A 14034-nucleotide genomic window follows, 5' to 3' on the forward strand; every position below is an offset into this window, starting at 1 on the left:
AATACGTAGATCCGGGATCAAATAGCATAGAAGCATCCCTATCACAGACCAGAATAGTACCTGTAATCACAGCATCTGATGACTCAGCCTCTGGCCTGGTTGGCAAAGCATAACAACGGGGTTGGGCCCCACCTCCCTGAATCATATCCCTGGGACGATCTGCTGTTGGTTGACCCCTACCTCTAGCGGTCTGAGCTCCACCTCTAAAACCTCTACCTCTACCTCTATGTCCTCTACCCCCGCCTCTAGCTGGCTGGGCAGGCTGTGGGGCAACTAGTGCCTGGATCATCGGGCGAGAACCCTGCTGCTACGAGCTGCTGGAAACTCGAGGGCAATATCTAGCAATGTGACTCACATCGCTACAAGTATAACAAGCCCTCGGCTGCTGAGAATAACGAAGTGGTGGTGCACTGATAGGTGCTGATGGTGAACTGAAGATCTGCTGGTCAGAATACTGCGGCTAAGAACCACGACCACCTGGTGTACCATGAGAAGCCTGGAGAGCTGACTGAAAGGGCCTCGAAGGATGTCCTCTACCATAAGAATCCCTACCTCCAGACGAGGTACCACTGAATCTACCAGAATGACGGGGCCTCTTATCAGACCCATGACCACCTCCCTGAGCAAGTGCCATCTCTATCCGGCGGGCACCATCTGCCGCCTCCTGAAATGAAATCTTACTACCGGCACTCATGGCCATCTGAACACAGGTCGGCTGGGCCAACCCATCAATAAACCTCTGCACCTTCTCTCTATCGGTGGGGAGTATCACAATGGCATGACGAGCAAGATCAATGAACCGGGTCTCATACTGGGTGACCGTCATAGGACCCTGCTGGAGACGCTCAAACTGCCTGCGAAGAGCATCTCGCTGAGTAACTGGGAGAAACTTCCCCAGGAATAACTCTGAAAACTGATCCCAGGTCAATGATGGCGACCTTGTGGCCTGGCTAAACAAAAATCCCTCCACCAAGTCTTGGCGGATCCTGCCAGGCGAAAAGTGGCGAAGTCGACCCCATTGGTCTCTATAATGCCCATAGTCCGTAGAACCTCATGACAGCTGAATATGTAATCCTGAGCATCCTCTGAGGGGGTGCCACTATATGTGGTTGTGAAGAGCTTGGTGAAACGATCAAGCCTCCACAAAGCATCCACGGACATAGCCGCATCATCGCTGGACTGAGCCGCAATACCTGGCTGGGCTGTCACAGCTGGCTGAGCTGCCGGAACCTGAGCCTGAGGAGCTACTGGCTCTGGAGTACGAGTATCGGGAGTCTGAACTCCTCCCCCAGCCTGAGATGTGGCTGGAGCTACGGGAAGCAAACCCGCTCTAGAAATGCCCTCCATAAAGCCTACCAGTCGGACCAAAGCATCCTGAAGCACTAGAGTGGCTATAAAACCCTATGGGACCTGAGCTGGGCCCACTGGAACAACTGGGGCCGGAACCTCCTCCTCAAAATCGACCTGAGGCTCCGTCGCTGGAAATGCTGCTTGGGGCTGAGCTCTGCCCCGGCCTCGGCCTATGGCACGGCCTCGGCCTCGCCCTCTGCCCCTAATAGGGGCTGCTGCTGGGGGCTCAGGCTGTTGCGCGGTAGAAGAGGAAGCACGTGTCCTCGCCATCTGCGAAAGAACAGAGTGGAAAGACAATCAGTACTTGAGAAACAGAATCGCACGATAAGAATGAACAAGGTGAAGTTTTCCTAACTCAGTAGCCTCTGCGGGAGAAATACAGACGTCTCTGTACCGATCCCTCAGACTCTACTGAGCTTGTCTGTGAGTTGTAAGACCTGAGTAACCTAGTGCTCTGATACCAACTTTTCACGACCCGGATTTTCCACCATCAAGTGTCGTGATGGCGCCTACTATCGGATCTAGGCAAGCCAAATATTTAAAACACCTTTCCTGCTTTCTTTCAAACAATATAATAAACGAGACAAAATCTAAGCGGGAGACTTTAAATCTAAAGCAACTGAAAACCAAAAGTGCGGAAGTTTGAACCAAAATGCTACCCAGAGTCTGGTGTCACTAGCTCACGGACTACTACAGAATACTACAATCAATGTCTGAAGGGAAAATACATCATGTTTGTCTGATACAAGATAAACAAACAAAAAAAACATGGAAAGGGACTTCGGCCTGCGAATGCCAGCTAGGCTACCTCGAGAGTCCCTGAACTGAAGATAGCTCCCAGAAGTCCTACTGCTGCGGTCCGTAAGCTGCTCCCTGATCTGTGCACCAAAAATGCATAGAGTGTAGCATCAGCACAACCGACCCCATGTGCTGGTAAGTGCCTGGCCTAACCCCGGCGAAGTAGTGACGAAGTGGACGGCGTGCCACACGATCCCATAATATCATATATAAGTGGACGGCGTGCCACACGATCCCATAATATCATATATAAGTGGACGGCGTGCCACACGATCCCATAATATCATATATAAGTGGACGGCGTGCCACACGATCCCATAATATCATATATAAGTGGACGGCGTGCCACACGATCCCATAATATCATATATAAGTGGACGGCGTGCCACACGATCCCATAATATCATATATAAGTGGACGGCGTGCCACACGATCCCATAATATCATATATAAGTGGACGGCGTGCCACACGATCCCATAATATCATATATAAGTGGACGGCGTGCCACACGATCCCATAATATCATATATAAGTGGACGGCGTGCCACACGATCCCATAATATCATATATAAGTGGACGGCGTGCCACACGATCCCATATTATAGTTCATAATATCTGACTTCATATAGTAGACCCCTTCAGGGGAGAATAACAACTCAATACCTTTAACCCGGCAAGGATACAACTAACAGCCCAAAATATCCCGACAATGGAGAATATATATATCAGTCTACACATCCCGGCAAGGGAGTATTCACAACACATTCTCCTTTTAAATCATTCTTCCTCAACCGTTCACATTATATGAAACTTATCAAATAAACAAGGAGCTTGTGTCACATTATTCGAATTAAAAGCAATCAAGACTCACGGTCATGCTAGACTCCGGTGCATAGATAACCGTCACCATGCCTATACACCGTACTCCACATTAGCAAGTAGCAAATATCATCCTAATCCTATTCCCTCAAGCCAAAGTTAGAACAAACACTTACCTCGAATGCTCCAAACTCAACTCACGCTTCTAGTATAGCTTTACCTCTTGATTCCACCACCAATCCGCTCGAATCTAGTCATAAGTTACTTAATCACATTAATAATTACTAAATGAATCATCCCCAATGCATGAAAATAGATTTTTTCAAGGTTTTTCCCAAAAAGGTCAAAAATACCCCCGGACCCACGTGGTTGAAACTCGAGGTTCGGACCAAAACTCGGTTACCCATTCCCCCATGAATCCCAATAGATGATTTATTTTTAAATCGGACCCCAAATTGAGGTCCAACTTCTCAATTTGTAGAAAACCTAGGTTCTACACAAAACACCCAATTTTTCCCCATGAAAATCTTTGATTTTAAGTTGAAATTATGTTAAAAGATGTTAAGGAATAAAGAAATTAAGTTAGAAATCACTTACCAATCGTTTTGGAGAAAAAAAGGTTGTTTGGAAAATCGCCTCTTAGGTTTTGGATTTTTGAAAAGTGAAAAATGACTGAGATTTTCCGAACTTGTATACCTTTCTGAGGACCTGGCGCGGACCGCACAAAAATGTGTTGCGGCCACGCCGAGTGGGAGAAAAGTGGGGCTTCTCTGAACCCTTCCAGCGCGGACCGCACTGTTTTGGTGCGCGGCCGCGCTGGCCAACCTGAAACCCTAGCCTCAGACTCAGCCACGCGGACCGCACAAAAATGCATTGCGGCCGCGCGACTCCAGCTCGGACCGCACGGAAATGACTACGGCCGCGCTGGTGTCTGCAACACCTGAACCTGCATTTTCTTAAGTCCAAGACCTCCCGGGCCCCATTCAAAACTCACCCGAGCCCTCGGGGCTCCAAACCAAACATGCACACAACCTTAAAAACATCTTACGGACTTACTCGTGCGATCAAATCGCCAAAATAACATCATATACATAGGATCAAGCCTCAAACACATGATTTTCTTTCTTCAACTTTCATAACTCAAACTCTCCATTTTTAGTCCGAAACACGTCATATGACGTCCGTTTTTAGCCAAACTTTACAGATAGTGCTTAACACATATTTAAGACTTGTACCGGGCGTCGGAACCAAAATACGAGCCCGATACCTATATTTTCTAACTCCTTTTCATTTCAAATTTTCATATCAAATTTCAGAAAAACAATTTCTTTCAAAAATTCATTTCTCGGGCTTGGGACCTCAGAATTTGATTCCGGGCACACGCCCAAGTCCCATATTTTTCTACGGACCCTCCGGGACCGTCGAATCACAGGTCCGGGTCCGTTTACCCAAAATGTTGACCGAAGTCAACATTATGCATATTAATACCAAAATTCATCAAATGTTTCACATAATTCACATATTCTAACATAAAAACTTTCCGGCTACGCGCCCGAACTGCGCACGCTAATCGAGGCAACTAAAAGAGAGGCTTTCAAGGCCTCGAGAGCACGGAACAAGGAAGAATTATGGTGATGACCCCTTGGGTCGTCACAGTATGCTCTGTGGTTGCAGCTTAGTCTGATCTTTTACATCAGAAAGGAAATAATCTTGATTTGTGTCGTCAACTATTAAATAATATTTCTGTCAAATATGGGAGACAATAAACAAGAAGAATCTACATCAAATGTCAACAATACGTCATCATTGGCATCTTCGCTTATGACAAGAATTGTGTCAAATGCGAAATTTGCGGTAGAAATATTTGACGGGTGCGGACATTTTGGGATGTGGCAAGGCGAGGTTCTAGATGTCCTTTTTCAACAAGGGCTAGATCTGGCCATTGAAGAAAAGAAACCAGATGTTATTGGAGAAGAAGATTGGAGAATTATCAACCGTGTTGCTTGCGGTACCATTCGATCCTACCTTGCTAGAGAGCAGAAATATCCATACACAAAGGAAACTTCTGCAAGTAAATTATGGAAAGCACTGGAGGATAAATTTTTGAAGAAAAACAGTCAAAATAAATTGTACATGAAGAAGAGACTGTTTCACTTCACCTATGTTCCTGGTACCACGATGAATGAACATATCACCAGTTTCAATAAGTTGGTCACAGATTTGCAAAATATGGATACAACTTATGATGATGGTGACTTGGCCTTGATGTTGTTGGCGTCACTTCCTGATGAGTACGAGCACCTTGAAACTACTCTACTCCATGGAAATGACGAAGTTTCTCTCAGAGAAGTTTGTTCGGCTTTGTACAGCTATGAACAAAGAAAGCGAGAAAAACAGAAGGGCGGAGAAGGAGAAGCACTATTTGTGAGGGGTCGTCCTCAAAATCAAACGAGGACAAAGAAGGGAAGATCCAAGTCAAGATCCAGACCCAGCAAAGATGAATGTGCCTTTTGTCGAGAAAAAGGGCACTGGAAGAAAGACTGTCCGAAGTTGAAGAATAAGGCCAAACATAACAATGGAAAGGCCATTATGGATTCAAATGTAGCTGATTGTGATGATTCAGACTTCTCATTAGTTACAACAGAGTCATCAACATCATCAGACATATGGTTGATGGACTCGGCTTGTAGCTATCATATGTGTCCCAACAGGGACTGGTTTGTGGAATTTCAAGAAGGAGAATATGGAGTCATCCACACAGCGGATAACAGCCCTCTTACCTCATATGGCATTGGTTCAATACGATTAAGGAACCATGATGGAATGATCAGAACATTAACAGATGTTCGATTTGTACCGGATTTGAAGAAGAATCTCATCTCTGTAGGAGCCCTAGAATCAAAAGGGTTCAAAATCATTGCAGAAAATGGAGTGATGAGAGTATGCTCCGGTGCACTAGTGGTAATGAAGGCTAATCGGAAGAATAATAATATGTACCGCTATCGTGGCAGTACAGTTATTGGGACAGCGACAGTGACATCCAGTGACGACAAAGAGGCAGAAGCAACCAAGCTATGGCACATGCGCTTGGGACATGCTGGAGGAAAATCCTTGAAAACTCTATCAGATCAAGGATTGTTAAAAGGAGTAAAGGCTTGCAACTTGGAGTTTTGTGAGCATTGTGTCAAAGGGAAACAGACAAGGGTTAAATTTGGTACAGCGATCCATAATACTAAAGGCATTTTGGATTATGTACACTCTGATGTTTGGGGTCCTTCCAAAACACCTTCATTGGGTGGGAAGCACTATTTTGTAACCTTTGTTGATGATTTTTCTCGAAGAGTGTGGGTGTATACAATGAAAAACAAAGATGAAGTGCTGGGAATTTTTCTCAAATGGAAGACGATGGTGGAGAATCAAACAGGCAGGAGGATCAAGTGTATTCGCACAGACAATGGAGGTGAATACAAAAATGATCATTTCAATAAGGTCTGTGAAAATGATGGCATCGTCCGACACTTCACTGTTAGACATACACCACAACAGAATGGAGTGGCAGAACGTATGAACCGGACCTTGCTGGAGAAGGTACGGTGTATGTTGTCCAATGCTGGCTTGGGCAAAGAATTTTGGGCTGAGGCAATTACATATGCATGCCACCTCATTAATCGTCTACCATCTGCTGCTATTGATGGCAAGACACCATTTGAAAAATGGTATGGAAAACCTGCTGTAGATTATAACTCTTTGCACGTGTTTGGCTCAACTGCATATTATCATGTGACGGAGTCAAAATTGGATCCAAGGGCAAAGAAGGCTATTTTTATGGGAATTACTTCTGGAGTCAAAGGATATCGCTTATGGTGTCCTATGACAAAGAAAGTAATATTCAGCAGGGATGTTACCTTTGATGAATCTGCTATGGTAAATAAGGTAACAGAAGATACCAAACAAAATAAAGGTGCTTCTAAGCAGGTGGAGTTTGAGGGAAAATTTATTTTTCCTACACAAGAAGCAGAGGAGGAAACAAATGAAGATTACCCTCTGGAAGGAGAGCCAGTAGAGGAGATTCCAACTCAGGAACCTCAACAACAACTTGAATCAATAGCAACCAGCAGGCCAAAAAGAACAATAACGAAACCTGTTCGTCTCATAGAGACGGTTGCTTGTGCAACCTCAATTGTAGCTGATGATGTTCCTACCACTTATAAAGACGCTGTCCAAAGTTCAGAAGAAGATAAGTGGAGGATTGCCATGAATGATGAAATACAGTCCCTTCATCAGAATCATACATGGAGATTGGCCAATCTCCCGAAGGGAAAGAAAGCAATTGGGTGCAAATGGGTATTTGCAAAGAAAGAAGGATTTCCTAACCAAGTAGATGTTCGCTACAAAGCAAGATTGGTGGCCAAAGGATATGCTCAAAAGGAGGGAATTGATTACAATGAAGTGTTTTCTCCAGTTGTAAAACATTCCTCCATTAGAATTATGTTGGCTTTGGTAGCACAATTGGATTTGGAACTAGTTCAGATGGATGTAAAAACTGCGTTTTTACATGGAAACTTGGAGGAGGAAATCTACATGACTCAGCCAGAAGGATTCAAAGTTGCTGGAAAAGAAAATATGGTGTGCAAACTTGAAAAATCGTTGTACGGATTGAAACAATCTTCTAGACAATGGTACAAGCGATTTGACGAGTTTATGTTGCGGCAAGGGTACAAGAGAAGCAAATACGATCATTGTGTGTATTTGCACAAGCTTAAAGATGGTTCCTTTGTATATCTTCTCCTATATGTTGATGATATGTTGATAGCTTCCAAGAATTCGGAAGAAATTGATAAGTTGAAGATTCAACTGAAGAAGGAGTTCGAGATGAAGGATTTGGGTGAGGCAAAGAAAATTCTTGGCATGGAGATAATTAGAGATAGACGTTCAAAGAAACTCTGTTTATCTCAAAAGGAATATTTGAAGAGAGTACTTCAACGTTTTGGCATAGATGACAAGACTAAGCCAGTTAGTACTCCACTTGCTTCCCATTTTAAGCTAAGTACTACTATGTCGCCAATGGATGAAGTTGAACGAGAGTATATGTCAAATGTACCATACGCAAATGCTGTTGGTAGCTTGATGTATGCAATGGTTTGCACAAGGCCTCACATTTCACAAGTTGTTGGAGTTATTAGCAGATATATGCACAATCCAGGGAAGAAGCATTGGCAAGCTGTGAAGTGGATTCTACGGTATATTCATAATACTGTAGATGTCGGATTAGTTTTTGAGCAGGAAGACAATCAGTCTGTCGTTGGATATTGTGACTCAGATTTTGCGGGTGATCTGGACAAACGAAGATCAACTACTGGTTATGTGTTTACTTTTGCAAAGGCACTAGTTAGTTGGAAGTCTACTTTGCAGTCAACAGTTGCTTTGTCTACAACAGAGGCAGAGTACATGGCTATTACAGAGGTTGTGAAGGAGGCAATTTGGCTTCAAGGATTGCTAAAGGAGTTTGGTGTTGAACAAAAAGGTATCACAATTTTTTGTGATAGTCAAAGTGCTATTCAATTAGCGAAGAACCAAGTTTATCATGCAAGGACGAAGCACATTGATGTTTGGTATCATTTTGTACGAGAAATCATAGAAGAAGGTGGAGTCACAGTGAAGAAAATTCATACTACGGAGAATCCTGCTGATATGCTGACAAAGGTGGTGACTGCGATCAAGTTTCAACATTGTTTGGATTTGATCAACATTGTTGAACACTGAAGATTGAAGATGAAGACACAACCAAAATTTGTTACCGAGAGAAAATTGAAGATGTGGAATTTTGCCAAGGTGGAGATTTGTTGAATTATATGTCAAATTTCCATCCCACATCGGTGGGTTAAGGAGTTGGTGGAAAACTTTTTCCTATAAAAGGAGACTTAATGTTTAGGATTTAAACAAACCTCTCATTTGTCTTCTCATCTGTTTAAGGCATTTGTATCTTCTCTCTTTAGTATTATTTCACTTATATTTTTGGAGTGGAATAAAATATTGGTTGTGTCCGAGGAGTAGGCAAAATTAGTCGAACCTCGTAAATTTTGGTGTTCCCTTTATTGTTGTTTTATTGTCTTATTTATTATTTGGTGTCTGTCATAATTTTTGGTATAGTAGTTGTGGCTTATTCACACTATATACATTTGACTTCCGCAACATATTTAAGGAAAATCAGATCTACACACAAACTTATTCAGAAACCAAATTAAACATATACATTATCCCCTATAAACATCAAGGTGGGAACTAATTGAGAAGTTGCAAAGCTATCTCAACTCAATTTGGAAGTAAAAACAAACAGAGAAATCAAAGAATACAGCAAATAAAGCAGTGTTCACTTTCCTTCAATGGCTAACACACAAAATCAAGAATCATGGATATTGAAGCCTCAGAGCAGTTCTGCAGAAGTGGCAACTCCCAAGAACAGAGTGGAAACGCCAAGTTCCTTCCTTAATCTCATGATTTTCACTTTTCACAAACCAATTCATTTTCCGGGTTTTGAGAAAATGGTGTTCAGCACCTTGACCTTCACCCGCCTTGTTGCGCAAACTCATCCTTCTATCCAAACATTGCTTCAAGCCTTCAACAACGTGACACAATACAATGTTATACACAGTATAAAACAGCACATTATGAGACGACGAGAAATATCAACTCAAACAGGCAGTAAAAAGATAATTACCTCAACATGCAGCCAGTTGCCAAGACTCTTATAGTATGTCAACTCTTGGAATGTGAGCAATCTTAGGCCAGTCCTCTCCTACTTCCTTGTCGCATCTTTGCTTCAGGCTTGATGAAGATCCATGAACAATTAGCATTTGCAATGCTGTGAGAGATCGCATGCCTTCTGGAAAGGATGTCAACATAGGTGAACCATAAATCTCCAATTGATTAAGGGCAATGAGGTCGCCTATCCATTCTGGTATTGTTGTGAAGTTATGACATCCCTGAATCTGTATAGACTTCAAAGTACCCGAGAAATGTTGGAGCCAAACTGGTAGCGACATTAGCTTGTCAAGATTGCTAACATTGAAAGTTGATAAATTCCCCGGGACTTCAAGTTGCATTGCTTCTTCGTTCGACAAATAAAGTAGAGGGCAACACGCTATATATAAAAACTCAAGGGAAGTGAGATGAGTGAGACATGTGGATAGAGAGACCAGATTTCTGCAGTGAGTAATAGACAAGGATTGGAGCGAAGTGAGACTCTTGAACGAATCCTCTGGCATAGTTTCTAGGCCCTCGATAGAATCAGGAGGTGGGCAAAGAATCTGCTTCAATATCTTCTCACTTATTTCCCCCAAATAAAGATACTTTAAGGAAGGGAAGTAACACTCATATGTAGGAGAATTTGATGGTAGCATGAATTTATCATCACCTTCAAGATTCCATAGTACAAGATTTTCGAGAGAAGGCAATCGCCATAATGGTGGGAGCTTTTGGCATTTACAACAACTCGTGATATTTAGATAAACAAGCTTGGGTAGCAAAAAGCCAAGATTATCAACCATCAACCAACTTGGGAACCTTGATCCACTATAATATTGTATTTTCAAGCTTTCAATGTTTTGGTGCGGCTGCAGGGCCTCCAACATTATCAGATCAGCTCCAGTATCATCCTCTTGATTTCCATATTCGAACTCTACGGACAGCTCCTGAAGATGTTTCATTCTTTTCACTACATCGGTAGGTATTCTTTCTCCAATTACACTGGCTCGTCCCATGAACTTAATGTGTAATCTATTTCTGAGATCAGCAAGGCCCTTTAATTCATTCAACTTGTCACTTGCCAAACCAGATATACAACTTTCTTTGCCTACAACAAAACTTGTCAATGTCCGTAGAGATGTCAATTGGCCAATTCCAGGTGGCATATCTTCCAATGAATAGCAATCATCAAAATCCAAATGCGTGACACTTGACAACTGCCACAGTCCTGGTGGAATATGGGTTAATGCATAGCACTGCGTACATACCAAACGTCGAAGGCTCACCAATCTCCAAATATCTCTTGGCAATTTTTTGAGATTAATGCAATTAACCAACTTTAAAACTTGTAGATTATGCAATTTTGTGATGGAATTTGGTAAAGTAACAATGCTTATACAGGAAATAGCAAGATATCTTAGATGCTTCAGTCCACCTAAAGATTGAAGCAGAAATTTTATCTGCACGTGACGTAGATCCAGAACGCGTAAACATTCAAAACTTGCAAGCATTCTCTCTAACGTTGAATTGCTTATGAAAACGTATTCAGACCCATTTAGGTAAATAAATGTCCGCAATTTCATATGCTTCGCATAGGAGGGTTTGGGAAATGCCATTGAACCATTAATCTGGAATAAACAAGATGCATAGAGAGTTTGTTCAGGGAGGACAATCTCTGCATCTTCTGTTTCAGTGATACTGAAAACCTCCCCATCTGCAACTTCTTTAGCAAGATCATGAATAAGATCGTGCATTTCGTAAAACTGCGGAAATGATTTGTCTTCTTCAGTTTCTTGAAAGAATGACCTTCTTAACAAATCAATGAAATATGAATTTGCAATGTCCTCCACATTGTCTCTGTTGCTAGTAGTTGATTGTATAAAGCCTTGAGCGATCCACATATCAATCAAATCAACTCTATCAATTAGGGAATCCTTTGGAAAGAGGGAACAATATGCGAAGCATATCTTTAGATGGTGAGGAAGGTGATTGTAGCTCAATCTCAAAATGGCCATGACACTGTCGCCTCCTCGTGTGATACTTGACAAATCTTGATTCATGAAATATATCCATTCATCCTCAGTTCTTTTTAGGCGTAGTAGGCTTCCTACTGACCTTATTACAAGAGGAACTCCTCCACACCTCTTCACAATTTTCTTTCCTATTTCCACCAAACTCGAATTTTCACTCTCTTTGTTACACTCAAATGCCATTTTTTCAAACAATGCCCATGCCTCTTCTTCTGAAAGGTCCCCTAATTTATGTTGGTGAATACTTCCTGAAACTTCAGCAACTACATCTGAACGAGTAGTTACTAAAATCTTACTTCCCTTAGCTCCACCAATCAACATATTTTTCAATGTCGACCATTTCAAGGCATCTTCGTTCCACACATCATCGAGCACCAGTAGATATTTCTTCCCATCAAGCATTTCTCGAAGTTGTTTTTGCACTGCATCTAGTTGAAGGCAATTAGCCTTCCCCCCTCCTGCAGATTCGATGATTTTTTCTGCAATCACTTTCACTTCAAAAACGTCTGAAACACAAACCCACAATCTTTTCTCAAATTTTACCTGAACCATTTCACTATTATACACCAATTGCGCGAGAGTGGTCTTTCCTAGTCCACCAAGGCCAACAATCGATATAACTGCAACATTCTCATTTACCTCAGAATCCATAAGAAAATCTAGAATTTTCGTTCTATCATCATTCCTTCCAATGACTTCTCCATCAGGCACAAATGAATAAGTCTCTCTATCCAAATTAGACTCAAGAAGCAAAGGTTGCCTCCTTTCAACAAGGTTTAAGTAGGCCTTATTTTTTGCAATTACATCTAGATTTTCTCGAATGGCCTTGAGACGCTTACTTATCTTAAGATTATAAAGCACAGGATTTGACTTTGAGAAGAAGATGCTTACATTACTCACCAATTTTCGATGTGTCACTTCAGTGGCAAAGTCATCCAAGAGATCATCAGCGTCAAAGAAAACTCTTTTAAGTTTCCTTATCCAATCCCTCACCTCGTGGCTACTCTGCTGCTGCTCCTCCGCGTCAATTAGTACAGCTTGGATTGAAGAAACTGTACCAGAAAGCTTGCTAAGCTCATCGCTTAGTCCCCAAATTGATCCTACTTCTTGAACTGCAAGAGAACCCAAGTTTTTCAAGATCTCAGCAGCAAGCCCGTAAAGAATTTCAGCCATGATGAGAAAGTAATATGATTTGAAGATCAACAACCTTTTTTTTTTGCAAAATAGTTGAAGTCTTTTGTATTAGAAGTTGCCTTTATCTAATACTACAAATACAGGCACAGTAAAGGAATCTTCTTTTTCCCAGACTGAGCTATCCTTTTCTTGTTTATGGCTCCTTCATGTACTTTTCTCCTTAAATTCTAAAGAGCACAAAAGCAAACTTCCCCATTATGGAGTTGGAATCATTACTATTTCGGTTTTTTAACGAAGGAGCGGATACGGAAAAATCTCCTATGTATTTAATTTCGTACTTTACAAATACTACAAACTACATACAAATACAAACACAGTAAAGGAATCTTCTTTTTCCCAAAACTGAGCTATCCTTTTCTTGTTTATGACTCCTTCATTCATGCGCTTTTCTCTTTAATTCTAAAGAGCACAAAATCAAACTTCCCCATTATGGAGTTGGAATCATTAGAAACTAGATGGGCTTTTGGCTTAAGTTCAGTCATGCCTTCATTGTATGTAAGATTTTAGTTGGGGGAAGAAGAGTTTGAGGAAATGACCAAAAAAGAGATATGAATTTAGTCACAAAATAGGTTCATTTCTTTTCAAGTGATTGGAGCTAAAACTTTGTGACGGTGGGATATAGTCGGGCCATTATTTAACCAGCGGTTGGTCATATATTTTCAAATTTATTTTTAAAAAATCTGATATAGGTGAAATTTGGTTTGAAGATAAAAATTTGTTTGGATATAATTTTTCAAAACATATTTTATTTTTTAAAAAAAAACATTAAATGTGACTTATACCCATAAGTTCTAAAATCTATCAAAAATACCAAACAAACAAACGTGCTAATCATGTATAACCTTGATCGATGCCATGCATTATTATTATTATTATTATCACAAACCATGGTCTTGAACGTAGATAAGTTTGGCACGAAATTATCATTTTTACAATGAACTATATAATACACTATCCTAAAGCCATAACATGATATTTGACACGACCCAAATTTCCCTACGTAGGATATTGTGACTGCACCTAGTCTCTAAGACTAGGTAAGCCTAACAAATATGCGAAAATAACTGAAATAATAATTTAAAAACTCGAAACTCAACA

The 14034-nt window shown here is 41.4% G+C and overlaps 1 protein-coding gene across 1 annotated transcript; it reads right to left on the reverse strand.

Moving 5' to 3' along the window:
- Positions 1-9194: 9194 nt before the first annotated feature.
- On the reverse strand, positions 9195-13491 carry LOC104219359 (putative disease resistance protein RGA3). Its single transcript, XM_009770035.2, has 2 exons — positions 9687-13491; positions 9195-9584 (listed from the first exon to the last, which is right to left on the reverse strand). The coding sequence occupies exon 1, from the start codon at positions 12913-12915 to the stop codon at positions 9715-9717; it is 3201 nt and encodes a 1066-aa protein (XP_009768337.1). The 5' UTR covers positions 12916-13491; the 3' UTR covers positions 9195-9584; positions 9687-9714.
- Between the last annotated feature and the right edge of the window lie 543 nt (positions 13492-14034).

The sequence above is a fragment of the Nicotiana sylvestris genome, chromosome 1 (assembly GCF_000393655.2).
Source record: "Nicotiana sylvestris chromosome 1, ASM39365v2, whole genome shotgun sequence".
NCBI lineage: Eukaryota > Viridiplantae > Streptophyta > Magnoliopsida > Solanales > Solanaceae > Nicotiana > Nicotiana sylvestris.